We start from the raw sequence: 24313 nt of genomic DNA, 5'->3' as shown, positions 1-24313 counted from the left end.
GAGAATAGCGAAAAAGTGCTGCTGCGAATCCTGATCCGTTGTGTCACAGAAGTGTTTCACACGTATTTTACGGAATATAAATCCATTGACAATTTTGCGAACTGCATTGCAGTTTTTTTAATCTATATTTGAACGTGGTTTTTCTAATGTAATGAAATTGTAACATGTGATACTGATGCTTTTGTGGATCAAATATTATTTCTTTTAGGAAGAGTATCGAAGTATCTAAATACACGCCTATACGAGAAATAACAACATGGACACCTCGCTGGATCATTTTAGGAAGAGTTACAAATAAAGGCCCCGTTAATGTATTCAAACGTCCAGGGGGTGCATCGGGAAAAGTACTCAGTTTGGATATTATGGATCTTCAGGTTAGCACTTTTATTAAGATATTCGTTAACATTTACAACCATTATTGATACGCAAAAGTTTTATTGTATCTAAAGGGAGATTCTATAAGGGCAAAATTTTGGGGAGATGCAGTGGAAAAATGGAATGATTTTTTAGAAGAATCTAAGGTACATCCATTCACTCTCTCCGTTGATATGACATTTTCATGTAGGTCTACACATTTTCCTCAGGTCGAGTTCAACTGGCAAACAAACGTTTTAATAATTTATCACATGCCTACGAAATTACATTTGATGTGGATGCCAAGATTGCAAAAGCTGATGAATCAGTCACAAACCATACAACAACCAACTCAATTCCCTACATACGCAAGTATGACGTACAGGGGTTAAGCACTTTCTTATTATGTTTCATTGTTGATAGATATAATTTTATGACTTTGCGAGATGTTCATAATAGTCCTAAAGAGTTACCTTTTCTAGTGGATCTTTTGGTTGTTATTAAATGGATTAGTCCTAGCGTTGAGCAAGTAGCCTTTAAATAAAAGTCAAATTTTCTTGTCTTTTTGACAATTATGTATTAAGAGTACTTTTTTTCATTTAACATTATCTTTCGTTTCATTCGACTAGTTTGTGAATCGCACTACTCAAAATACTGGAGTCCGTCGTATAGCGACAGTTGTGGATGACACAGGATATCAAATGACCTTAACACTTTTTGGAAATTCAACTCAACTATTAGAAGAAAGCACTCAAGAGGACAAATTGACGTTTGGGACGATTATTGCCGTGCAGAACGTTCAAATACGCGAATTTCGAGGCCGAAACGGATCTACCCTTCACACAACTCACATTGTGGTTAACCCAGATGTACTGGAAAGCCAACAATTGAAAGTATGGCTAGAATCGACTAATATAGACACCTACCCTTTCAAAATGCTTTCGGACACACCCATGACGGGGGATGCATCGGGCGGGTTGAAAAATATTGGGGGGAAAACGGATAAATTATTAGTATGTTGAATTTATATGTTTTCATAGTTTTTTTCACAAGAGCTCTTTGTAGACTTTAGCCGACGTTGTCACAGCACTTCAAAAGCTGGAAAACTGTGCATCCTCAAACGCCTCCGATTTAAATACCGAGTTACTTGTCGTAGCTCCCGTAGAAATTTCCAAGTTACTTTACGTTAATCGTTCCAACGAAGTAACACTAGTTTACCCAGTAAGTAGAAATTCAGGTATTTAATGTATCTTTGATACAATAATCAACGATACAGTCTTGCCCTAAATGCAATCGAAAGGTAGTACAATCCTTAGACAGTGATGGGTATCATTGTGAATCATGTTCCGTCAACCTCAATAATGTTAATTACAAGTTCGTTTAACATTAATATATTTGCTCAATAACGCGCTACGCGACAGATTTATGTTGGCAGTTCAACTAGTTGACGCTTCTGGTAGTCGCTTTACTGCTAGAGTTTTTAATGACTCAGGTATCTTTGTCAAGGAAAAAATAAATTTATTACGTAGTTTTTTTCGATAAAGCGTCCGTAATTTTGGGATGTAACGCAAATCAATTGGAAAAGTCTGTACCGCACAGATTAAATGCTTCTTCGATTCCTCAAGAAACTCGTGAATTGCTTGAATATGACGCTTTGTGGAAGGTGAACTTACTCTACTATATGTTAAACGAAGCATGCGTTGAAAATATTGTATTCGTCATGAATTTAATTTATGTATAGAAATACCGTGTAGGAATACGAGGTCGTCGTGAGTATTACGGTGGCGAGGACCGTACGAATGTGTCAATTACTTTTATAGGTAAGTATTTTTTGTACAATCAATGCAAGAAACAATGATTTTTTATTAACATATTCAGAACCATATGATTACAAAAGTGGCGCAAGAAAACTTCTAGAATCTATCCGAGAACAGTTACAAAATTTGAATGGTTTGGAACAAAACACAATCAAATCTCCAGACGATAGTAGTATACAAGAAAATCCTTTTAAAAAAGTGCGACTGTTATAATGTATATGTAATTCACATACTGCAGAATCTATTGTGTTCATGTGAACCTGTGGGTTTTATTTTTTGATAACTGTCATTTCATTGCAAGTTACGCGTTTTTTATATTATTGTTTAAAGAAAAAAAGTGTGAAAAGGCAAATACCTATATTGCAATATATGTACAGTATATACTCCTTAACAAACTGAATGTTTTATACCTTAGTGCAGTTTTTATATTGTTCGTTTGTAGAGTAGATTAAAAGTCCTGCTTCTACATGAGTTAAAGAATGTTTCGCTGCATATTTTGCTTAATTGTTATGTAATTCCATTGGTATACATTGTCCTGTTAGGTGCTTGTACTGATTACAATTTTCAAAGTTAGAAAATGTTAACGGTTTTTTTTTGTAAAACACCGTGTTTAGAAATTTGCCGCCGATGTCTCTTTTACAGTAATAAAAAAGTATCAGCGTTAACATTGGTGAATTTTTTTTTTTAATTATTTCTACTGGTATCTACACCTTAGATGCATTACGTAAAGTAAAAAGAACCATAAAATTTCTCAGATATGAATGGTAAGAAGTTGTCGCTAAAACAAGAAAAATCTTACGTCTTACCCACTAAAACTACGTACTCAACACTATCAAACATCCAAAACTTCTTTCTTTGAAAAGAGACTAGTATTTGTTTGAATTAGCTTAAAGAAAAATTTGTTCATGCTTATATATATTATTTATTCCTTTAAGATACAACCGTAGCGGAATTTTCAATAACCTAAAATAACATAACCCTGAATGAAAATAAAGCGGTCAAACTTCATCTCGTACTGTGAATTTACGACGTTCTACGTTTCTAAGTCTTTATCATATCCATAGTTATCTAACTATTAATTGCAATATGCTGGCGTGTAAAGACTGCTTTATTCTTTATTCAACAAGCAGCTTACATTCATTTTTAATGCAGTTTATGTTCACAAAAATAACTTTTTGTAAAGTTGCAAATTTCTAGCAAAAAAATTGTAAAAAAAAACTTAAATTTTATGATTGATGCCTTTATCTTTTCTAATTGTTAAAAAAAACAAAAATAAAATTAGAATTCCGGCAATGTACAAAATGAAATAAGGTAATTTTTATTCATTTTTAAAACCAAAATTATTCGACTTTATAATCCGTAAAATGACAGATCTATTAGCGAAATCATGAGTGATACAGTTAATATTATTCAGTATGGTATTCTTCAAAACAGATTTCAATAAAATTCTAAAAAAAAATTTTCTTAGACTAGTTAAAAAGAAATAATCTTTCACGTCGTATTTTCAGCGTACTTGTGTGTTTCGCTTGCATAAGCTTTTAAACCTGAATGGTTGAAAAGTAATGTGGAAATATAACAACTCGTCCAGAAATGCACCGTTTTGAAAATTCGGGAAAAAGACTCAAATGCAGGAGGGGTAACTTCACCTAACACAAAATAGTGTTTGTTCTACACCAAACAGAGGCGCGGCTGCGATTCTTTATATGTACCAGCAAGAATGCGTAAAACAAAGGGAACGCGTGGTCGCGTTGATCCATAACATATACTCCATTTTACTAATTTAGCACATAAGGTAATTGGACTGGTCTCCGATGTTTCTGACCAGGATTTAAACATTCGCGTGGCTCCACACATAAACGGTGTCAACATTGCGTGAAAATATCCCCCACCGCAAATGTTAGCCCGGGAAACAAGACTGTTTAAAGCTATATAGGATAATCTATTTTTTATACACATTTGACCTCTACTTCTATGTGATTTAAAATTTGTTAATGTTTTGGATTGATGATTTTTTGTTGACCGCAATTGATGATTGAACGATATAATTCTTGTCTGGCATATTTAAAATAAAGATAAAGTGAGTCACATAGCACGTTAAAACTTAACATAAAAACAAATACTCAATTATGCTAACTAACAGGTTTGTTTCGGTCGACTCCTCCTTCAATGGTGTTTTTTAACCGCACTACATTATTATTCAAAATTTATATATGTTTTCTTTTGTTATAACGTACTTTCTTTTCTTCTTGTAACAGTTCGCAATTTCATATTTTTCTTAAATGTATCGCATAAAAGTTCCGAGTTGCAGCTTTGATTCTTTGGATGACCAACAACGGAAGCACGTTTTTGAAATTCGCGCACCCCAGAGGTTACTACACGTACCTGGTTAATAGGAATCAACTGTGAATTTTTTTTTTTGGATTCGTCACCATGAATTGCAGATGGCTCATCTATAATACGCGGTACGCTACATTGAAAATTTTTTCGAACAACTGGCTGTTAAAGGTTAGCCATTATGGAATAATTTTCTTCTTTTCATTTTAAAATACTCACATTGAAACAGCTGGAATTCCATTTTTCTTTGAGATCTATCTGTCTTGCCCTTATACGTGAATCGACTACGGGGAAAAAGTCAGAAACTGCTTTTTTTTGACTGTTTTTGAATATTGTACGATTCCGGTAAAAATTATTCTGTCACAATTAACAAAATTGTATATGCAGGATTCTTATGAAAAAAACGAATAGAACTTACAATTTCGTTACCCAACATACATTGTAATAGAGGGGTGCTATTATATTTTTGTAAACATTTTTTAGCTGTTTTTAATTGATGTTTTTCCGTTTTTGAAATTGGACGTTTCGGAAGCTTCGTCTTAGTAATATCCAATAAATTCTTCTTGTTCTTTTCAGACTTTTTCGACTCACCCACTAGTTTTACATTCTTCTTTTCAATACATTTTACCTTATCATTATTATCAAAATGCACTTGTGTACTTTCAAGCAATGATGCATTGTTTGTAATTTGTTCAAACGAGCTTTTTCTGATTGCTGCTAGTTTGCCACAATTAACTTTTTTCACCATATAGATTTTTTTTAAATCATTACTTGATACTCCTTTATAAACTCTTCTGGGTAAGCTTTCTAAACGAGAATACCACAAATTCGAAATATTTTTTTTTAACCACAAAGACATCATCGGTTTTAAAGTATTCACCTCACTAGCATCTAAAAATACATAAATGAAAGGTTTTTTCGTTTCTTTCCAGTTGTTTTGTTGGTTTATGACAATATCAACAAATTTTATCAGTTGAAATGAATAAATCTTTATTTTGTGTTTTTGGTAAAAAATTTTCTTACCTTTATATTTGGTTACTTTTCTATGGGTTCCGGAATCCATTATCCCCATGACTTTCTAATACACAAAACAACATTAAAATCATAAGTATTTTCGAACACATACAACGCTAAATCAATTATGTTTGACTCTTCCGCTAAAAAAAAACTTTATACCTTGTCAGTAGAGGCATCAAATTGGTTTCCAGTCCTCTTTTCTTTTTTCGCGTAACCTTTTTTGATTGATTTTCCTTTATTCTGGATGACTTTGATGTTCTCTTGAAATGGACTTGTTTTTTTATTTGGTACGTGTATTGTATTAAAAGAAACAGAATATTTATGTTTTTCCTTCTTTTTTTTCCGATTCTCTTTCTGTTTTTCATCAATGCATCTCCAAAATTTTTTGCTTAACATGACATCTTTATGAAATGTAGAATTTTAAATGGTGATAAAACAGAATTAAATACCTTACTTAATTCTTGTGATGATGAAATACTACTTGAGAAAATGTTTGACGGAAGAAATCGTTCCTGTTCTTCAAAAAAATAAATTACACGCTGACTTCTACAAGTATTACAGACCCGGAATTTAAATTTGTTTCTTTAAATCAACAACTCATTTTACCGGTCTGCAAGTTCTCCTATGGTAACATTCTCTGTAAGAGCGGGACCCAAATAACACCTTAAGAGTAGCGCAACTAGAAAATCTGATTCAATCAAGCCTAAACTCTTCGTGTCATTTAGATGGGACACATCACGACGAATCGAAAGGATGATAATTTCAGATGGGTTTCTTGTACAAAAGAGACGTACTTGTGTTAAAACTTTTCTCTAGTGAAACACCGAGAGTACCAAGTAATCTATCAAAGTAAAAAAAAAAAAACGTAAAACGTACAAATGGTACTGTAAGAAAACCATTATGGGCGCAATAAGGCTCTTTCTTTCTCCCATATGGTTTACAAACCCTTAAATCTAAAAACCGAATGCCCCGCGTAAGTTGCTGATAAATTGTTAATTTCTAGACTCCAAAAATACACCCATGCCTTTCAAGCTAAAAACATGTAATTGATTCTCACTTGACACACAACATAAAGCTTAATGAAAGCATTATTCTCAATGCTCCATTCAGACTTCGTATTAAAGGAACAACACCACGTTGCTGAGTTATGTGTTCCTATTTTTGAAAAATACACCAAACCGTAGCTTATCGAAATTCAGGAAAAAGTCACTTGAATACCCGGAAATGTAACATCCCAAAAACGCGATTTCCGAATATTGTTGAGATTCATCCACCTCGTCTGAAATAACAAACCAACAAGCGTGGCAATCACTTTTTGAATATACACTACAAAAATAAGTGTCGCTGTATTTTATCCTATATAATTTTTTCTTAATGTACCGTTTTTTTAAGCTTTTTAGATGCTGGTTGCATCACAGCATTTTGCCACTAAAAATAATAAGGTTGTGCTACTATCCAGCTCAATTCAGTTGAGTGTTAATTTGTAAACTTTAAATTCCTTTAATAACCAAATCGTTTTCCTCCCTTACTAAAACTTATTGTTTAAAAGTTTTTTTTCGTGTGATTTATAGACCTTCACGTTCAATAAAAAAAAATTGTCATCTGCCAAAATTGTTATTTTTCTTATTACTAATTATTCGACAAAAGAAGCACTTTTCATTTTTTGTCGAATCCACGGACAAATCCTCGTATAGTTCAACTATAAATTTGATTCTTCCCTGCATGTGTATTCCGTGTCCACTTTTTAGTTTACAAGAACATCTCTTATGACGAAGAACCGGTAAAAAAAAAATATCAATAAGACATTGAAAAAATAACTTTCTGTAACCTTTTACACTTTAAATTTTTTATAAAAAATAATTTACATAAAAAAATATTTAAAAGATATTTTCCAACTTTTAAATTTTTTTTCAAACATCTATTTAGACCATATTTTTAATTCAACTTCCCAACATCAACTGAAATGTTAAAAGTATGCAACAAAGTTATAGAGCGAATTTGCTTGGAAGTAACAACGTTTTCGCCATGTAAAGAATGTTTTTTAATACATTGATAACTTCTTGTTTTAAATATATGTTTAACTATTTTTTAAAATTTGAATAAAATTTTTAAAGCCTTAAAGAATGGCGGTGCAAAGGATAAACAAAAAAAAAAGCATTACATAAAAAATATAAATGTTTCAACACTTCAGTATGTGGATGTAATGATTTGGTACTAAAGATTTTGGTATAGAAAGAAAATGATAGATAATTTAAATTTCTTAACGCAACTTTTTGTGTTTCTATCTCTATCTCTGGAATGGTCACCGGTACGAAAATAGGATGATTTTTCGGTCCTGAAAGTATAAAGCCGCAAACACGTGCGAGCCTAATCCAGAGAGAATTTTCACAACATCGACGTGAAAACACATTCAAGAATTTACAAAATGAAATTCGTCTATATTCGTTACCCAATACAATCGAAATGATTCGAAATAAAACATAATATGATTCATCCTTATTTACCGATTTTATGCAGAAATTTGTACCATAACTAACAAAAAAGTGACGTGAAACGCATGGAAAGTGTCGTACATATTGAAACCTTACAAGAATGTCTTGTTTGGTAAACACCATAACGCACAAAAATGTTTTTGCAAGGGTTTTAACTCGCTAGACAATTTGTCATTCAATGATGACTGAAGTAAGGAATAAGATGGGCCTGATGGAGTATGATATTTTGAAATTTCAACTAAAGGTAGATCACGACATTGATATTTTTCTTCTGTGTTTATGTTGAGCAAAGTGTTGTAGGAAGATAATTTAGTCAACTTATCACATTTTTGAACTAAGAAAATATCACAGACCTCGCATGCTGTTTTATTGATTCGTCTTAAAGCACACAATTGATATAACGAAAAATATCTCATAATGTAGTACATTATACATTTGTTTGTCCAAATTTCTGCTGTAAGCCTTAACTCGTAACTCAAGGGGTTCAACTCGTAGACCTCTAACCGTTTTTTGAAAAGTTTCATCTTAAAACATATATAACAAAGTCAAACATAACTGCTAATTTTTTATCTTTTAATGTTTCCGGGATCTTGTAAAGAAAATAAAATTCAACGATTTCTTTGCAAAGTGGCCATAAAATAGAATGTCGATTAAGTACTTTTTTATAGTACTAAAAGTATTTATTAGTTTGAGTTGGTGAATTTGAATTTCATCTTCTACATGACGAATTCTACGTGAACAATAACTGAAAAAAATTGGATTTATCTACGGCATGCATTTTGATACTTAAGTGGACAACATATTTGATTTGAGAAAAACCATGTTCTGCAAAATTTTTTTAAAATGAAACATTTGCTTCAATTGATAAATTAAAAATAAAACAAAAGAGAAGATGTACTGTGTTTGAAGGACGAATTTCGTACTAACGAATCAGTATAACACAATTTTCATTATATTTTGAAAAAACAAGAATTCGTAGTATTCATGTCCTAATAAAGCTTTCTTTAACAACAAAGTTCAAACTTTTTAATTTTTTTAGCGTCCAATGCCTCACGCGTTGGATTCAATTACAATTAGTGTTCTTGCATTTCAGTTAATGTACCAAAATGTATGATACCTATCCATGATTACGCGACAAACTACTAGTACACGTTTGAATGATGAAGTAATACATATAATGTGTGTAAACGACTTTAATTTTGTATACATTCTATACAGAGTTTTTTTCTATTTTTAAGACACATTAAAAAAAAACATACTAAAAATCATGAATTTAATATAAGAAAAGGATGATTAGAAGTAGTTGAGAGTTTTCAAAGTATTTTACACCATTCTACATGTTTTTATTATAAATTAACACTTTTAACATTTTTCATTAAAATTTAATTAAGCAGACTTATCAATAATAATAAGGTTTCAATACATTGCGTTAAATTTTATAGAATGAAATTACCAAAAAATTTAAAAGAAATTAAATTATTGAGAAAAAAGTTGTAATGCTATGATAATAGTAGTTTAGTAAATAAAATAAGACATGAACAAATAAGATTTCGCTTTATATATAATTAGGAAGAAGAATCATCCGATTGACAATCTTGGTTAGCATATTTATTATTTTGAAATTTAGGCGAAAAAGTGTCTGGTACGTCAGAGACACCACCTTCTGTGATAAGAAAAACGGCTTCTGATTCGGGAAGGCTTGGACTGTCGTACACTTTACAGATTCTTGTTGCTCCCCTAGCTGTCAACACTCTTTTGTTTCAATAAAAAAAAGAAAAAAGTTACCCTTGTTCAATGAGAGTCGTGTTTGACTTGAATGAGCCATAATATGACCTCCAATAGGAACTTTTTCCACTCCTCTTCCAAAATTGAATGAAGGTATCATATCAATTTTGGCACAAACCTGATTAGAAATGACGACAGCAACTCCAAACGTATCGGCAAGACTCTAAAAAAAAATAGACAAAATGATTAGAATTTTGTTTCTTTTTAACATCATTTACAAACATGGAGACGTCTTAAAAATTGTAAGAGATGATTTTGACGAGCAGCGAGTTCACCACGACCAACGTATTCAGCACGGTATAATGACGTTGCAGAATCTACAATTAGAAGTGCAAACCGACTTTCTACCATTAAAGCGGAAGCCTCAATTATAAGTTCCAATTGATGATCGGTATTAAATGCCTTTCCGTAAACAACATTTTCTAAAACGTTTTCACTGTTAAGTTTGAATCGCTCTGCTATGCGACGTATACGCTCTGGACGAAATGTTCCCTCTGTATCAATCCATAAGCATTTTCCTTCAGCACCTCCTTGTTCAAAAGGAAGTTGACACGTTACCGCAAGTGTGTAACATAACTGAGTTTTTCCTGTACGAAATTCTCCAAACAATTCTGTCAAACTTCCTGTCTCGATTCCTCCTTGTAAAATTTTGTCAATTTGTACGCTTCCTGTGGTAAATCGTATAAGATTATCACGTGCTTCCATGTACCGCGTTGCGGAACAAAAACCCATTCCAACTAATTCTTTTGCTGCGCGTTTATATTTTTCACACCGCTGCTCAGAAATCCCTTTAATTGCTAACAATGCTCTGTTAGGTGAATATGCCACACTCTCCACCGTCGTAAATCCTGCTTGGTTAAGTAACACGATATCTGATTTCCTTAGACCTTTTGATAATAAGTAATTTAATCGTATAGGCCCATGAATTTGTTGTGTAGTTTCCTGTTTATTGGTAACGATTTTTGGTGTTGATATTTCATCGTCAAAACTCAGTAAGTTTTCTGGTGCTTGAAATCGAACGACGTCATGAATATTTTCAGTTTCTATCATAATAGATGTATTTGTGTAAAATGCAAATTAAAAAAATGATACTATCGTTAAATTGTTCCTTTAAGCAAAAGTCTTACAATATGGTAATCAAAATGACTCACCATGTGTTGGGCGGGAGTTAACAGATGTTTACTTTTATGTCTTGACGACATTGTTTACCTTTTTATCAATAGCTATATAATGTACCCAATTAATTACTTCGCCGTGTTCATCGTTTTTATATTTCGTGTCCGATTAAAAACATGACGTGATTCATTGAAAATAAAATAAACCTCTAAGTGTGACTCGTGTCTTTCTTTTTTTTTCTTTTTCAACTCACTTTAAATTAAAAAAAATTTGAGTACAAATCAATTTTTCTGATGTTTATAAAATACATTCCCCGAAAATATTTTTCCTAATAATAGAAGTCGTCGTATTACGCTTACTTTAATAACAGTATAAATTTTTTTTGAATCGTACATATCACAAAACTTATATTAAATGTTAAAGAAATTAGAAAGATTTATGACGAGTCATATATGTCTTTAAAAAAGTTCAATGTTGTTACGCATGATATCAGCCTTTATTATGAAGTATTCGTTTAAAAGCTATTTAAATATATCACCTATTTGGAAACAAAGGTTTCAGTTTGTTTTTATAAGGTTCATTTTTTTGTCGGAATAAATATTAAAAACACCGTTTGTTTTTTATGTAACGTGTTGTTTATTTGCTTTTCTTTTTTTTTAATGGCCTTAATATTAAAAAAAAAAATCTTTTAGTTTTAAACATTGAGTAAAGATCTCAAACAATTATGATATTATTATTATTATTGTAATTCTAAAAGTTTATCAGATTATTATTTTTCAAAAGCCTATCGGATTAATATCATTATTGTTATTAGGTCTATTACTATGCTATATATCTGGTTTCCTTAAAAGGGTATTATTTGTTGATTGTAAAACGGGACGTTTTACAATTCAAAAGAAGATTTCATGGTGTTTCTTTTTATTGTTTAAAACAAAATAAATAAGTGCAGAGAATGAAATTGCTCACATCACCGTATGTTTTCAATGGTAAAATTAACGGAGGAAACCGTTTATTTTGGTCTGATGATAATTTGATATCAATCATGGGTAGTGAATTCCTTTACGTATTCGATGCTGATATTCTTTTACAAAGGAACTATAAAGAGAAAATTCCATTAAATGAAAGATTACATAATTTTCCAATCAATTTCCCATATGTTATAAATCTTTCAATTAAAACTATTCAAAATAATACATGTGATTTATCGTATTTACAAAGTGTTATTTATGTATGCTGTATTAAGGATAAAACTCTCACGAATGTTTCAAATCTTTTTGTTACAGCGCTTCATTCACAAGTCTTTACTACGATGTGTGAACAAAATCATGGTAAAACTCCCACGGAGAAATGTGATTTGTATGATACAAAGAACACTTCTCTAATGAAACAACGAAAGGAACAAAAACATGATTTATGTAATTCCTTTAAAGAATCATCTGAAACCCTTGTTAAAAGATTACTAAAAATGACAAAACGGTATTTCACTGTTTTTCTTTAATGTTTTTATTCGATTTTCTTCTCTTTTGATTACATCTGTATAGATTTTCTATTTTTTGTTGGGGCCCATCTTTATGTATTAGAGAAGCTCCTTATCCTTCACCTACTTTCTTTATAGGCACTTGTGACGGATCCTTGTTACAATTACGTCACATCGATTGTCAAATGAGAGTATGTTTCTTTTGAATCATATAGCTGTACGTGTTTCTATAATTCTAACATAAATGTTAAATAATTTATTTTTAAAATGATTGTTTTTATTCTTTTTTAGGAAACAGTTCTTGTAGCCGATATAAATGATTATTTTGAAAAGCATTTTGAATACTGGAAATGCGGCAAGAAACAGCATGTTTCTAAAACCATTTGTTCCAATACATATTTACATGAATTATGTAACACCTCCCAAATGAATGATTTTTCTCTTATTCAAAACATCTCTGATAATTTACAGCAAACTAGTTTTTTTTATCATGTTTTGACAAAATACAAAACTATAAATATAATATTTCCAGCAACCGCCATAAATAAAACAAATAAAATGTTCCATGGTTCTTTGTGCGCAATCGCTTTTCGTCATTTTGTGACTTTGTGGTGGTTGCAGGAAAGCTTGGATCCGAAGTTATCTTTGAATTTCGGCTGCTTATGTGTTATTGAAATCCCTTTACTTTTTGAAGAAGACTGTATAATATCATGCGTTTTTTCAGATGTTTTTGAGGACCCTCAGGAATTTTATCATGTTGCTCTTTATACAGGGAGTGGTTTTGGTGATATAACGTCCATCCATATTAGATTACAATATGTTGAGACGCAACCCACATCTATGATACTTGTTATTGAACGTATCGTGCATATCAAATATTGCTCGCAACCAGTTACTTATCTTTGTGTCAGTCCAAAAGAAATTATGAGTGGTAGTATATTTTTATGGCTTATTGTCGCTTCGTTAAATCAAAACATTTTTTGCTGGGTGGAATCGTTCGATTTACAAACCAACACTATTCAGCAATGTGCACCCTTAACTTATGTTTCTACTCACGAATCACCTGTTACCGGTTTATGCTGTGTTGATCTTTGTTGTATGGATGACAAAAACTTTGTGGTGTCTATTGAATCGATTGGATTAAATGCGACATATGTGTTAAATTCTGTCCAACTCCAAATTTCAACGGAAAAACAATGTACTATAGTAATCCAGGAACACTATACATCATTTTGGAGTTCCGAAATTGGTTCTTATTTTTATGATGCATATCAACTTCTTGTTAACGGTAACTCTTACCAAAATGACACTTTTTCATAACCATTTAATTTCGTTTGTTACCCTAGCATCCAAAAAAAAAAAAACACTTTTAAATGTACGTTTTATTCTGCGATTCGTTTTCCTGATTCAATTAATCTGTTTCCTTAAATGAAAATAGTCATCTTTTCATCTTTCGAAAAGTAGTCATACCGTAAAAAAAAATGAATCAATCCGTTTATACGGTGACATATTATTCTCATAGAAAGATTTATAAAACAAATGTTTTAGGTTTAGAATCAAGTCCTCAAAAAGGTGCTCACTGTCTTGTCCAAGATGTCTCTAGTATTTACCAAACAGAAACATGTTATAATCTTGTTGGAATCACTATTGAAACATTTAAATATCAAAGTATACTGAACACTGTCCTCAATTCTTTACTAGTCAAATGGTTACGACCTTTAAAAAATGTGATTCAAAAACTTATAACAAAACAAGTACCAACTAATGCAACTTGCGAAGTGTTTATTTTCAGTCAACTTAAACTGTTTTATGCTCGTCAGCCGATGTATTGGCTCATGCATAAACTACAAATACGAGAAATTTCGACGTTGAAACATTTATACTTAGAGGAACCATTTTTGGGATCGGATTATGAAAAAGATACATTTCTGTTTGATCCAACTAAATTTTTTAAAACGTCTTCCAGCTTTTTAAAACCTGAGCATTTATCGTTATATAAACTTCTTTCTAAAACCTTAGGGATGTTCCACTTCGATTTAAAACATTCCAAATTTTCAGAAAGTGATAACGATTTTGGTTCAATCTTATGCTTTTTATTATATCATTTCATCTCATTTTTAAAAAATTTAGACCCAAATACTTCGAGCCAATATGATACAATTTTAAATTATTTACTATACTCACTTACTTCGGCTTTTGACATTATAAAAAATATTTTATGTGAAGCATCAAAACATTTCACTGAAGAAAATTTATTGACCGACATTAACGAGAAAAATGCTAAAGAGTTGAATGAATTATTGAAACAAAAAATATTAATGGGTTTCTTCCATATTGAATTATGCCGATGTTTGTTATCTCTTTGGTCTTTAATGGAACCAGCATTTGCATCAACATGGGACTCCGTTCCAAGTATTTTTAAGAAGACTAATATTCTTCTTCTTATTGTTCTACCGTTTTATAGATTATAATTTAACATATCAAATCAAAAAGTATTTTTTATACAGTTGCTTAAAGTACGTTCTTTATTTTTTGCAAAGAATACATTTATTAAAGCGATAACGCGTTCTTGTTTTTTCTAGCTTATCTTGCTTTGTACAAAAAAATACTCAAGTTTCTCATAAGCATACCTCGATCCAAAATTTATTAAAGGCTATCTGTTTATGTGTAGAAGTAAGTTGTTTTTTTTCGCATATTTATTTAGACAATACACTGAATTTTAGACAAAAGCACCTTTATGTAGTAGTTGTCTTTACTGCCATAAAATTTCCGAATGTCCTTATCCATATACAAATTTCTACTGTTCTTCTGAAAATGGTATTTCTCATACTCTTCCTATATCCTACTTGACATTAGATGCTTGTCGATCCGTCATCGGTAAAGCTTGGCGTAAGTAAACATACAGCGAGAGTGTTATTTTAGTGTCAATATGTTTACACGATCTTGTCTACTGTCATATCTAGATTGTGCTCTTTGTGGACACACATTTGAGTTTCCTTTAGCTGATAGCAAAATACCTAGTATTATACCGTTCCTTCATAATGTACCACGCGGTTGTCCTATTTGTTTTGGCAATACCCGACAATCAAACATTTATTAAGAAAACATCTTCACTTAACAAAACCTTAACTTCCACATCGAGACTACGTGTTTTTTTTATTTTAGTATTCTACTTTTAAAACGCATGTTGATTTTTGACCTAATCATACTCATAAACAGTTTAAACTTTTTTCTGTAAGCGATAAGTATGAAAATAAGTGACTCCACTCTTTTAGATTGAAATTTTTTTTAACGTATTCTACTGATTTTTACTTTAATAATTCTTTTCTTTTTTTTGTTACATGAGTAGTTCATTTTTTTCAAAAATAATTAAAAAAACATTATCTAAATAACCAAAACGTTAGCATTAACAAAAAACTGAGATATATCCATTCTTCATGAAAAAAAAATTACGGCGCATATTGCTATGTTGAAATGACAATGACGATCTGAACAACAATTTTGCACGCTTTCCAAGGCATGTATTAAAAATATTAATATTGTCGTTTCCTTTAATTAATTCACCAAGGCTTCAAGTGAAAATTCAGAAAAACTCATATACCCTTCGCCAGTACTTCTTAGTACAGTGTCTCATGCAAAAAGTTTAAGAAGTATATAGAGGTATATCCACATGCCTTGATCCAATTATATCATGCTGTTTCAAGTATAAAGGGAAATGTATTTTCAAAAATCGCGTATTCTTATTATAACACCTCTTTCACTCATACTCTATTGTATAGACGGCATGAAACTATAGTTTATAAAATATGAAAGTAAAAGAAACGAAAGGGCAAAAAAGCGCATGTTATGAGAAATTGATTCCCCTTGCGTGTTTATAAGATTTTTACCACTCATCATTATGACATGTCAAGTACTATAGGTAATAACTTACAAGGAACCACAAAACGATGAGCCGTGTAAAAGATTGTGTAGTTTGTATCGTTCTGCACGATAATTGATCAATTTCGGTATTGTCTAAGTATATTATTTTAACGGGGTTAAGCATTTGTAAACTTTAGATCGTAGCTTACTGATGGATAGGGTACTTTTGCTACCATACTCTTGATTTTGATATCTATTACAAAACTTCAAAATGTAAATTTTTATAGCAAATATATACTCAACTCATTTACGCCTAATGCCTCATTAGAATCGTCTAATAAAATCGCATCACCTTGAGAATTAAAGTCTCCTCCGGATAAACACCAGACCACTGCTCGTCGTACCTATAGAGAAAAATTATTAAAAAATAAAGATTTTTGTGAAATAGAATTGTTGGAACCTCTTTTAAGTTATGGGATAAAAACTTCAACGCTGGGCACTTTGTGGCCCAAGTTGCATAAAATTCTTCATAAGGTCCGCTTTCATTAATTCAATAATTTTATTATAATAAAAGTACTTGTTACCAAAAAAGTATTAGGCCGTGTAAGTTTTTAGGTGACGACAATTGTGTTACAGCATCTTTCATTAACTTCAAAGTTTGAAAGCCATAGAAATACAAAGGTTTGAACAGAGATTAGATCAATTACCGTGTAGCAGGTTTGAGCGGCGCACACACAAATAACTTTGGACGTCGCATTGGATATTCGGGAAAAGAGCAACGCTGTATCTTTGTATTCCTAGTGCAAATTATGAAATACATGAAGTATTTTAAATATAATATTACTTCAACGTTTCGAACATTGTAACGTTCTAGATCCTTAAGAAAAAACGAAACAACGTTCTCGCTGATTCCTTTTGAAAATAAAACAAGAAGATAATTTGAATTACTATGCATGAGATTTTTTTTTTCACACCGTCGGTTTTATTAGCTGAATTTTTTTTATGTGAAAGACTACCGACCCTGTCGAGTTATAATATCTTGTATTAATTTCATTTTATATATTTTTTTAGTTAGTGTTATGATTATTTGTAAACAAATTATTATTGAACGTGTTAAAAGTTATAACGAGTACGTTTTTACACATTTACTAATAGAGTGTCTGAGTTACTAGAAACCAAAACACTTTTTTATGTTTTTTGTGAAACTCATTTAAAACACTGATTTTACGTTGGAAACCATACCAAACCTTACGTCATGTAAACTACTACGTTATTGAAGTAAGCTTTAGACTTTGTTTAATGTTGTTTGTTCAGAGAATTTCCTTTCCGAATAAATAATATTTTTTTTTCTTTTATTTTTACATTATTTAACAGTTTTTTCAAATATTGCGATAAGAAATGCAAAAAGATGAAAATTAATGTAGATTTATTCACTAAATTTTTTTATTATCGGTAATTTTATAAGTACTCTGATGCATCCTCAAGCTGTGACCAGTTTAAGCAGACGTTCTGTTATTAATTTAAGCATGAATAAAAAGAAGTTAAATTTTACTAATGTTACTACTAGCTAGTATTAACGAAAATTGAGTTTATTAAAAAGAAATTTTTAAAAGAATTGTTGAAAAAAAATTCAGTAGAATTTTTTTTTAGAGAGAGTATTAAAGAGTATCAATTGTTCCAAAAATAAACATTTTAGTTATTGTCATCAATAAATTGGTAACAGTTGTGAAACTTTAAAAATATTGTTTGTCACTGTTGTCTTTTTAAAGTAAAGATATGCCTTAAATCTTTTATTTGTATTAATTTTTTATAATTTGTAGGAGAAAGAAAAGTATTTTTTGTATACTACTGATGTATAGGCAACTCGTTGTTCCAGATTTTATAACTAAATATATTACCGTAGACAGTCAAAAACCTCACTGGTATATTTTTATGAAAAGTTTTTAGTTCAATGCAAAGATTAAAGGACTGTTTAAATAACATAAAACTCCAAAGTACTTTTAATGTAGAAACTAAGTCACAATCTAATGAAAAAATTGATATCAACGAAAATGTACTGAAGGCACCAGAAATCATAGATCAAGAGGAACCATCATCTTATTTAGCCCTGGATGAGATTAGTTCCGTGAAATCAATACGTCAAGGAATCATACACAGAGATACTCCTGTAAGATTGTATTACTTTAAGGACATTTTTTCATCCGTGTTTTTGTATTGTTATTCCATCATAAACGGTTTCTTTTTATAGAATAGTAGCAATTTTAAAAGATGTCAATGCTTAGAAACACCTTTCAATTTAAACACATCCCATTATGTTCATGTAGAAGACACAATATTCCCAAATTCCTCCACCATTTGTAAGTTTTGTTTTTCATTAGTTTCTGGAAAGAAGAATTAAAATTTTCAACCTCCGTTTTCAGATTCTTGCAGAAAGAACCAAAACTATAGAGACTGTTCTAGTGTATCATCTTTGTCCAATAAAGAAAATGAACCAGCTACTTTCAATAACTTATCTAAGGAATTGTGGGCTTCGTTGAATGAAAAATACTGTATTGAAGAAAATTTAGTCTTTTCGTTATATAATCGTTCTTTTCGAGAAGTTTTAGACTCCGTTATCATTACTTTCAATACGTAAGGCATTGTGTTAAAATTTTGACTGAAACAACGATAAAATTGAAATTATATAGTTTTTTTTTTTATTAAAGAGTCAAGCGTATTTCTAATTTTTTTCCATTAGTTTCCCAATATTTTAATATGTTTTTTTGAATAATTTATTAAATGTTTTTTTTTTTTTTTATATATATATTACTAATAAACAAAAAAAAAGGCTAGGACCCATTCCTTCCTTTGTGTTATTGAAGAAGAATGGTTTATTAGATCCAACGAGTTCAGAAGAAATAGCAGCTTTTCTATTTTTTACTCAAGGCTTGGAGAAATCTCGTGTATGTTTTTTGGAACAAAATTCGTGGTCTTAAATGAATTATTAATCAGATTGGAAAATTTTTAAGCATTCCTGATGATTTCAATACAGAAGTCGTGAAGCACTTTCTGCGTTTTTTTGATTTTAAAAACGTTGATCTTGTATCCGCATTACGATTATTTTTTTCTAAATTTCAACCTCCAGGGTAAGGTACATCTTTATGTTTAAAGTTTATAATATTTCTGTTTTATTATTTTCAGGGAATCACAACAATTGTTACGTTTCGTTAACGCTTTTAGTAATGCATATGTGAATGATAATTCTACCGTTGACATGGTTCCAGATACAATCGCATATTTAGCGTATGCCATCCTTATGCTTCACACAGATCAGCATAATACAAAGGTAATTGTTCGATTGGTAAATGAGTTAATTTTTACATTTAAAATTATAGGTTCGACAAAAAATGACCAAGGATGCCTTTGTTAAACTTTTGTTAACAAAAGACGAAAAACCAGCACAAGACAAGAAATTTTACAACTCAGATCTCCCTTTAATCTTTACCCGTAAATATCTTGAGGGAGTGTATGACAATGTTGTTACATCAGAATTTCGTTTATTCTACACTGAGCGTGATTTGGTAAATATACTTGCGCTGAATAACTTTTTTTTTTTCTTCGTACTTTTAATGATTATTTTTTTAGCTTTATTCCCGATTGTCAAAACAGGAATACCTGGGTTTATTACAAAACACTTTATTTAATTCTACATTAAAAAAGAGGTTATCTAATGGTACCAAACATGGTAAGCAATGTCAAAAAAAAATCACGAAAAACTAGGCACCTCTATGAATAGAATCCTTAATTAATGAAGTCATAAAAAAAGGCGTTGTATTCGTGAAATATTGTCGTACTGGTACATTAAGATTGCGTCAATTAAAAGTTTCTGATGTAAGCTATAATGCAACATGACAGCAGTAAAAAAAGCGTTTCAATTATTTGATTACTTACTAGGATGAAGCATCTTTAGAATGGTTTCCTTTTGGACAGCAAAATGTGGACCTACTTGGCATGAAAAACAAAAAAATTGATCGTTCTATTGCTTTAGTAGATATAGAGGATGTCACAATAGAGGTGATTATATAATTATACTAGATTAAAATTAATATTGAATTTGTTTAATTCCTTTATAGTATTTTTCACGCAGAGGAAAAATACGAGGAGTTCGAAATATACCGGAGTTTTGCTGTACAATCTATTCAACTCATCGTAAACTCGTTTTGTGTGAATCGGTTGCAACGGAATTCCCGTTACAGGCTTGGGCATCTATTATTTTAGCAATATCTCAGCGCCTGAAATGTTCTTTGTTAAATGTGAGATTATCAGGTAGAAAGAAAATTTTAAGTAGTCTTGATTTTAGGAAAATTGTGGAAATGGTTTAAATGAAGTGGAGCGTGTGTCTAACTCACAAGAAGAACTTTGTCCTATGTCATATGCTTACGAAACTCTTTCATCTCAACGTTTTAAATTACCTCCATCTAACAAAGAAATGCATAGACAAAGCAAAAGGTTCACTGCATCCTCTTGCACTCATGACGAAGTCATAAAATCTTTCACGATGGTGAAAGGCAGATCTATTTCTATTCCAGGGTAAACATTGGTTTTAAATGTATTCAAAGCGTTTCTCCCTCTAATAAATATCTTCAACTAGAGATGTATCTCACAGTTCTTCTCGTCAACTCCACGATACACTAAGCACGTCAAAACATTCAAGTAGGGAGGTGTATGTGAAATGTTTTTATTCAAAAGACTTTCTTTTTTTTTCTGTCATCTTCCCTCAAAAAGTAGATGATGTTCTAGACAATTGCTTCATTAAACGGACCCAATCTGAAATATGTGTTTCACGTGCAACCAAAGAAAGGAGCAGAAACTTTTCGAACTTATTAACCAAAACAAGTAATATGGTTTAATAGCTTTCCTTTTCATATTTTTTTTCTTTCTTCCAGAATCACAAAAACCAACAGTTTCGAAAACGGACTCTACAAACGCGGATGGATCAAAAACGGATGTCGTGCGAATGCGCTCTTTTTCACATATGACGCACTCCGCTAATAAAAATAAGAAGTTTTATAATCCATTTGACAAAACACCAGTACGCAGTGTTTGTTGTTTTTATTAAGTAGCGTATTTTTTAACATGTTTGCTAGTTCTTCAAAGAAAATCAACAAAGTGTGGAAACAGCTGCCGTCTTGGGACACTGGAAGGATATTTTGACGAATTGGGATTATCATTGGCATGGATTGGGAGCATGTTCTAGTGCGTTAAATGGACAGCAAAGCTACTCCAATTTTTTTCGTGACTCATTTTCCTTGAACGAGACTCAAAATGTCTCTTTTCTTAACGAGTGGCTAGTTCCTGGTATATGGTTTTTGAATGCTACCTGTTTGTAATGAAGCGTGTTTTCATTGGCAGCGCAACAAAATCGTTTTTCTTGCAAAACGGAAAAACATGAAAGTGGCTTTCTAAGAGAAAGTTTTCTTATTAAAAGGACAAATACAATGCTGATGGGTAACAAATATTGTTTCTTGTACATTCTTCTACGTAATTTTGCAATATTTTTAATTAATTTTTTTCCGTTACATACGCTCACAGACTATGAACCTTTGAGCAGTTTTTCAATGTCGAATGAATTTTTACAAGGTAATATTTTTTTGGTGTCGTTTATTTGCTGGATACATCTTAAACACTAAAATAGCAAACTAGTGTAATTCAACTGCGCATGAAAGTAAAAAAGTGAATGTTTTTGTCAATGTCAAAAAGATAATCCTAATAAAACCGGGAATTTTTTAACCATTCCCAGTTGGCCTTTAAATACAATCAATCATGTAATATTTTTGGATTTTGAAATTTTTCGCTGGTTAATATCTGGAGCGTGTCGTGTTTCTTGCAAAAACGTAACCAGTGTTAAAAATGTAAATGATGTAGCAACAGTTTCCGTAGAGGATATTTCTTTATTACGTCCTTGTATCATGGGACGCATATGTCATTATATTTGCTACTGGTATTTTGATTGGAATCAGGAAAAGAGACTTTTACATAAAAAAACGACAACAAATTTTATGAAGCCAGTATTCGGTATTTAACGTTTTGTTCTTATAATGAAAAATTAATAAAGTATTTTTTATTTTTAGATAGAATGTCTGGAAATTTAAGTGATAACGGATCCAAAATACTATGTAGGAGCATACCGTCACAGGATATACCTAATTATGGCTCACATATTAGTCGAATAAGTGATTATCTTTTAGGTGTATGGTGGTTGGGACTTCCAGATGCATTACGAGCCAATCTTTGGCTTATTTGTTTTACAAACAGAGCTTTTCCCACTGAACTCGATGATACCTTGTATAGTACTACACCTCGCATTACCAACGAGAAACAACCACTCTGTCAGCAAATTTTTCATATTCTCCATGATGAAATTATAAAACACTCAAATCACTTACAACTCCTACTTCCGTGTCCATGTCAATTGTATAGTGGATGGTTTCTTGGTTTACAACAAACTTTAATACATACAACACGAATTTACGAGGGCACTTTTACTCAGTGTGAGAGCTGTTGTTTGATGGAAAATATTGAAACGAATAGGAAGAATAAAAATTTTTTTAACTTATGCGTTTCTTCTGACAAAGGGAAGGTAACAATATATTCTTTTTAAATGTAAATGTCTTGTTTTATGATTGGTTTCATAATGCTTGATAGATATCATATAATGACTATATACCCGCAAGCTGTTCGTATCAAATGAACACACTGCATTCAGTCTCCGTCTATCGAAGGAGCAATTCTGCACCAGCGAGACTAATTATTTCCCAACATTCCACAGACCCTTTCAGCTTACCTTCATTTTTAAACCCCTCTTTTTATAAAACGACCGTAACAAATCACACATGTTTTCATTGTCACGAACCTTTGTTTTTAAGGTTAGTTTTTTAGAGAACTCTTGAATACAAGTTTATCTTAATATGACATTTTAGAAAAAAAAAAAAATGCACACCGACAAATCAATTATGGTTTTGCGCTATAGTTTTTTTATGTTCCGCATATCATGATTTTTTGTATGTTTCTTTTTGTTTAATCTATATTTATAAAAAAATTGATCATTTAGAGTGAAATCACCCATATGCTTTACTAGTATTATTCATCTTGCCGCCGTTTGCACATCCATAACAACTTCTCGTATCGTTGGTTTGAAACTATTGCATTGTATTATTTTTTCAACAAATCTTCCCGTTCACGACTTATTATCTTTAAATAATTCCGAATCCTCACATCGTACATTCGTTCGTTTTCAGTTGTTTCAAGTTGGTTTTTTTTGTTATCATTTATAATCCAGTAACAAAATTTTATATGTGTTTAGACTTTATTCTCTGAAAAACTTCCTGTCCTTTTTAAACATTTTAAAACACTACAGATAACACCAGACTTTTATTTACCTGTATGGTTTGGACAATTGTTCTCTGGATGTATGCCGATTGATCAACTTGTTAAAGTTTGGGATCGTATTTTTCTTGGAGGAGAAGTACGATTTATCAATTCTTGTTTTTAAAACACGAAAGCCTGTCATAAGTTCAAAACTTTTTTTTATATATGCTGTTTCTTTATCCAATTATTCTTTAATGTTAATGTAGACGATTATCTTTCAAGTAGCCTTAGGTATACTTCATTATCATGAAGTTTACTTATTAACGTTAACCTTCAAGGGTTGCTTACGACTCTTACTACAAGATTTCCATCAAGGTTTGTTGCATACACTTTATCCTTACTCCCATGACGGTCTTATTATCTCTATAGATTTGCCGCTTTTGGAAACCAATTTATCCGGTTTAAAATGGCATAAAGAATTGTTTGATACCACACGATTATGGAGGTGAACCGTGGTTTCCATTTTATGTTTATTGTCTAGTTTATAATTTGCACTATCGTCTAGATGTATTGACCGATGTAGGGTCAATCCTGTTATCGTTCGTTCTTGTACTGAAGGTGTTCATAGTCTTTGCACATCGGAAAAATTGCAGCAATTATTGTTGAAAAATAGTTCAATGGACTCTTAATTTTTTTTTTAATTATCATTATAA

General features: G+C 31.3%; 7 protein-coding genes across 17 annotated transcripts; 3 read left to right on the top strand and 4 right to left on the bottom strand.

Moving 5' to 3' along the window:
* Positions 1-45: 45 nt before the first annotated feature.
* Positions 46-2559, top strand: LOC128883702 (uncharacterized). Of its 2 annotated transcripts, none has more exons than XM_054136330.1 (12): positions 46-148; positions 209-374; positions 450-521; positions 566-726; positions 778-883; positions 984-1367; positions 1420-1575; positions 1631-1728; positions 1776-1846; positions 1884-2017; positions 2096-2174; positions 2233-2559. In XM_054136330.1, coding segments are annotated over exons 1-12 (1581 nt in total). In that variant the 5' UTR covers positions 46-146; the 3' UTR covers positions 2385-2559. The 2 variants fall into 2 exon arrangements, with proteins under 2 accessions (XP_053992305.1, XP_053992306.1); XM_054136331.1 differs by having other exon boundaries at positions 50-148; positions 1899-2017.
* Positions 2560-3384: 825 nt separating this feature from the next.
* On the bottom strand, positions 3385-7213 carry LOC128883829 (uncharacterized). Of its 8 annotated transcripts, none has more exons than XM_054136605.1 (16): positions 6903-7213; positions 6741-6801; positions 6580-6677; positions 6399-6521; positions 6317-6334; positions 6129-6232; positions 5977-6068; positions 5682-5923; positions 5529-5583; positions 4924-5396; positions 4725-4862; positions 4406-4667; positions 4310-4356; positions 3881-4223; positions 3685-3817; positions 3385-3619 (listed from the first exon to the last, which is right to left on the bottom strand). In XM_054136605.1, exons 1-16 carry the CDS (start codon positions 6933-6935, stop codon positions 3490-3492), a joined length of 2352 nt encoding a protein of 783 aa, XP_053992580.1. In that variant the 5' UTR covers positions 6936-7213; the 3' UTR covers positions 3385-3489. The 8 variants fall into 8 exon arrangements, with proteins under 8 accessions (XP_053992580.1, XP_053992575.1, XP_053992579.1 ...); XM_054136604.1 differs by having other exon boundaries at positions 3387-3619; positions 4406-4487; positions 4554-4667; positions 6129-6334; XM_054136601.1 differs by having other exon boundaries at positions 3387-3619; positions 4924-5222; positions 5277-5396; positions 6129-6334.
* A 371-nt stretch (positions 7214-7584) lies between these two features.
* LOC128883991 (uncharacterized) lies at positions 7585-8773 on the bottom strand. 3 transcript variants are annotated; one of them, XR_008459190.1, is made up of 3 exons: positions 8368-8773; positions 8111-8222; positions 7585-8054 (listed from the first exon to the last, which is right to left on the bottom strand). XR_008459190.1 is itself a non-coding variant. In XM_054136932.1 (3 exons), exons 1-3 carry the CDS (start codon positions 8536-8538, stop codon positions 7825-7827), a joined length of 576 nt encoding a protein of 191 aa, XP_053992907.1. In that variant the 5' UTR covers positions 8539-8772; the 3' UTR covers positions 7585-7824. The 3 variants fall into 3 exon arrangements, 1 of the variants encoding a protein (XP_053992907.1); XR_008459189.1 differs by having other exon boundaries at positions 8111-8513; positions 8571-8771; XM_054136932.1 differs by having other exon boundaries at positions 7585-7889; positions 7972-8054; positions 8111-8772.
* Positions 8774-9423: 650 nt separating this feature from the next.
* LOC128883831 (DNA repair protein RAD51 homolog A-like) lies at positions 9424-11179 on the bottom strand. Its single transcript, XM_054136612.1, has 3 exons — positions 10022-11179; positions 9800-9962; positions 9424-9755 (listed from the first exon to the last, which is right to left on the bottom strand). Exons 1-3 carry the CDS (start codon positions 10847-10849, stop codon positions 9580-9582), a joined length of 1167 nt encoding a protein of 388 aa, XP_053992587.1. The 5' UTR covers positions 10850-11179; the 3' UTR covers positions 9424-9579.
* A 651-nt stretch (positions 11180-11830) lies between these two features.
* Positions 11831-16086, top strand: LOC128883812 (uncharacterized). The gene is made up of 10 exons (XM_054136560.1): positions 11831-12391; positions 12457-12583; positions 12684-13680; positions 13739-13767; positions 13831-13894; positions 13941-14804; positions 14857-14908; positions 14975-15065; positions 15116-15281; positions 15356-16086. Exons 1-10 carry the CDS (start codon positions 11868-11870, stop codon positions 15490-15492), a joined length of 3051 nt encoding a protein of 1016 aa, XP_053992535.1. The 5' UTR covers positions 11831-11867; the 3' UTR covers positions 15493-16086.
* On the bottom strand, positions 15707-17241 carry LOC128883813 (uncharacterized). The gene is made up of 8 exons (XM_054136561.1): positions 17098-17241; positions 16961-17050; positions 16838-16902; positions 16714-16792; positions 16557-16657; positions 16463-16506; positions 16324-16406; positions 15707-16086 (listed from the first exon to the last, which is right to left on the bottom strand). Exons 1-8 carry the CDS (start codon positions 17206-17208, stop codon positions 16036-16038), a joined length of 624 nt encoding a protein of 207 aa, XP_053992536.1. The 5' UTR covers positions 17209-17241; the 3' UTR covers positions 15707-16035.
* An 866-nt stretch (positions 17242-18107) lies between these two features.
* Positions 18108-24292, top strand: LOC128883711 (uncharacterized). The gene is made up of 27 exons (XM_054136348.1): positions 18108-18420; positions 18502-18610; positions 18674-18884; positions 19081-19195; positions 19245-19378; positions 19434-19578; positions 19628-19813; positions 19878-19977; positions 20029-20123; positions 20187-20306; positions 20366-20545; positions 20593-20822; positions 20884-20945; positions 21018-21128; positions 21179-21324; positions 21380-21590; positions 21645-21740; positions 21825-21872; positions 21993-22307; positions 22364-22872; positions 22938-23158; positions 23213-23293; positions 23344-23539; positions 23596-23757; positions 23867-23975; positions 24030-24105; positions 24166-24292. Exons 1-27 carry the CDS (start codon positions 18205-18207, stop codon positions 24287-24289), a joined length of 4308 nt encoding a protein of 1435 aa, XP_053992323.1. The 5' UTR covers positions 18108-18204; the 3' UTR covers positions 24290-24292.
* Positions 24293-24313: the final 21 nt, after the last annotated feature.

The sequence above is a fragment of the Hylaeus volcanicus genome, unplaced genomic scaffold, assembly GCF_026283585.1.
Source record: "Hylaeus volcanicus isolate JK05 unplaced genomic scaffold, UHH_iyHylVolc1.0_haploid 12237, whole genome shotgun sequence".
Taxonomy (NCBI): domain Eukaryota; kingdom Metazoa; phylum Arthropoda; class Insecta; order Hymenoptera; family Colletidae; genus Hylaeus; species Hylaeus volcanicus.
The sequence above is the reverse complement of the archived record's forward strand: the minus strand, read 5'-3'. Positions and strand labels throughout refer to the sequence as shown.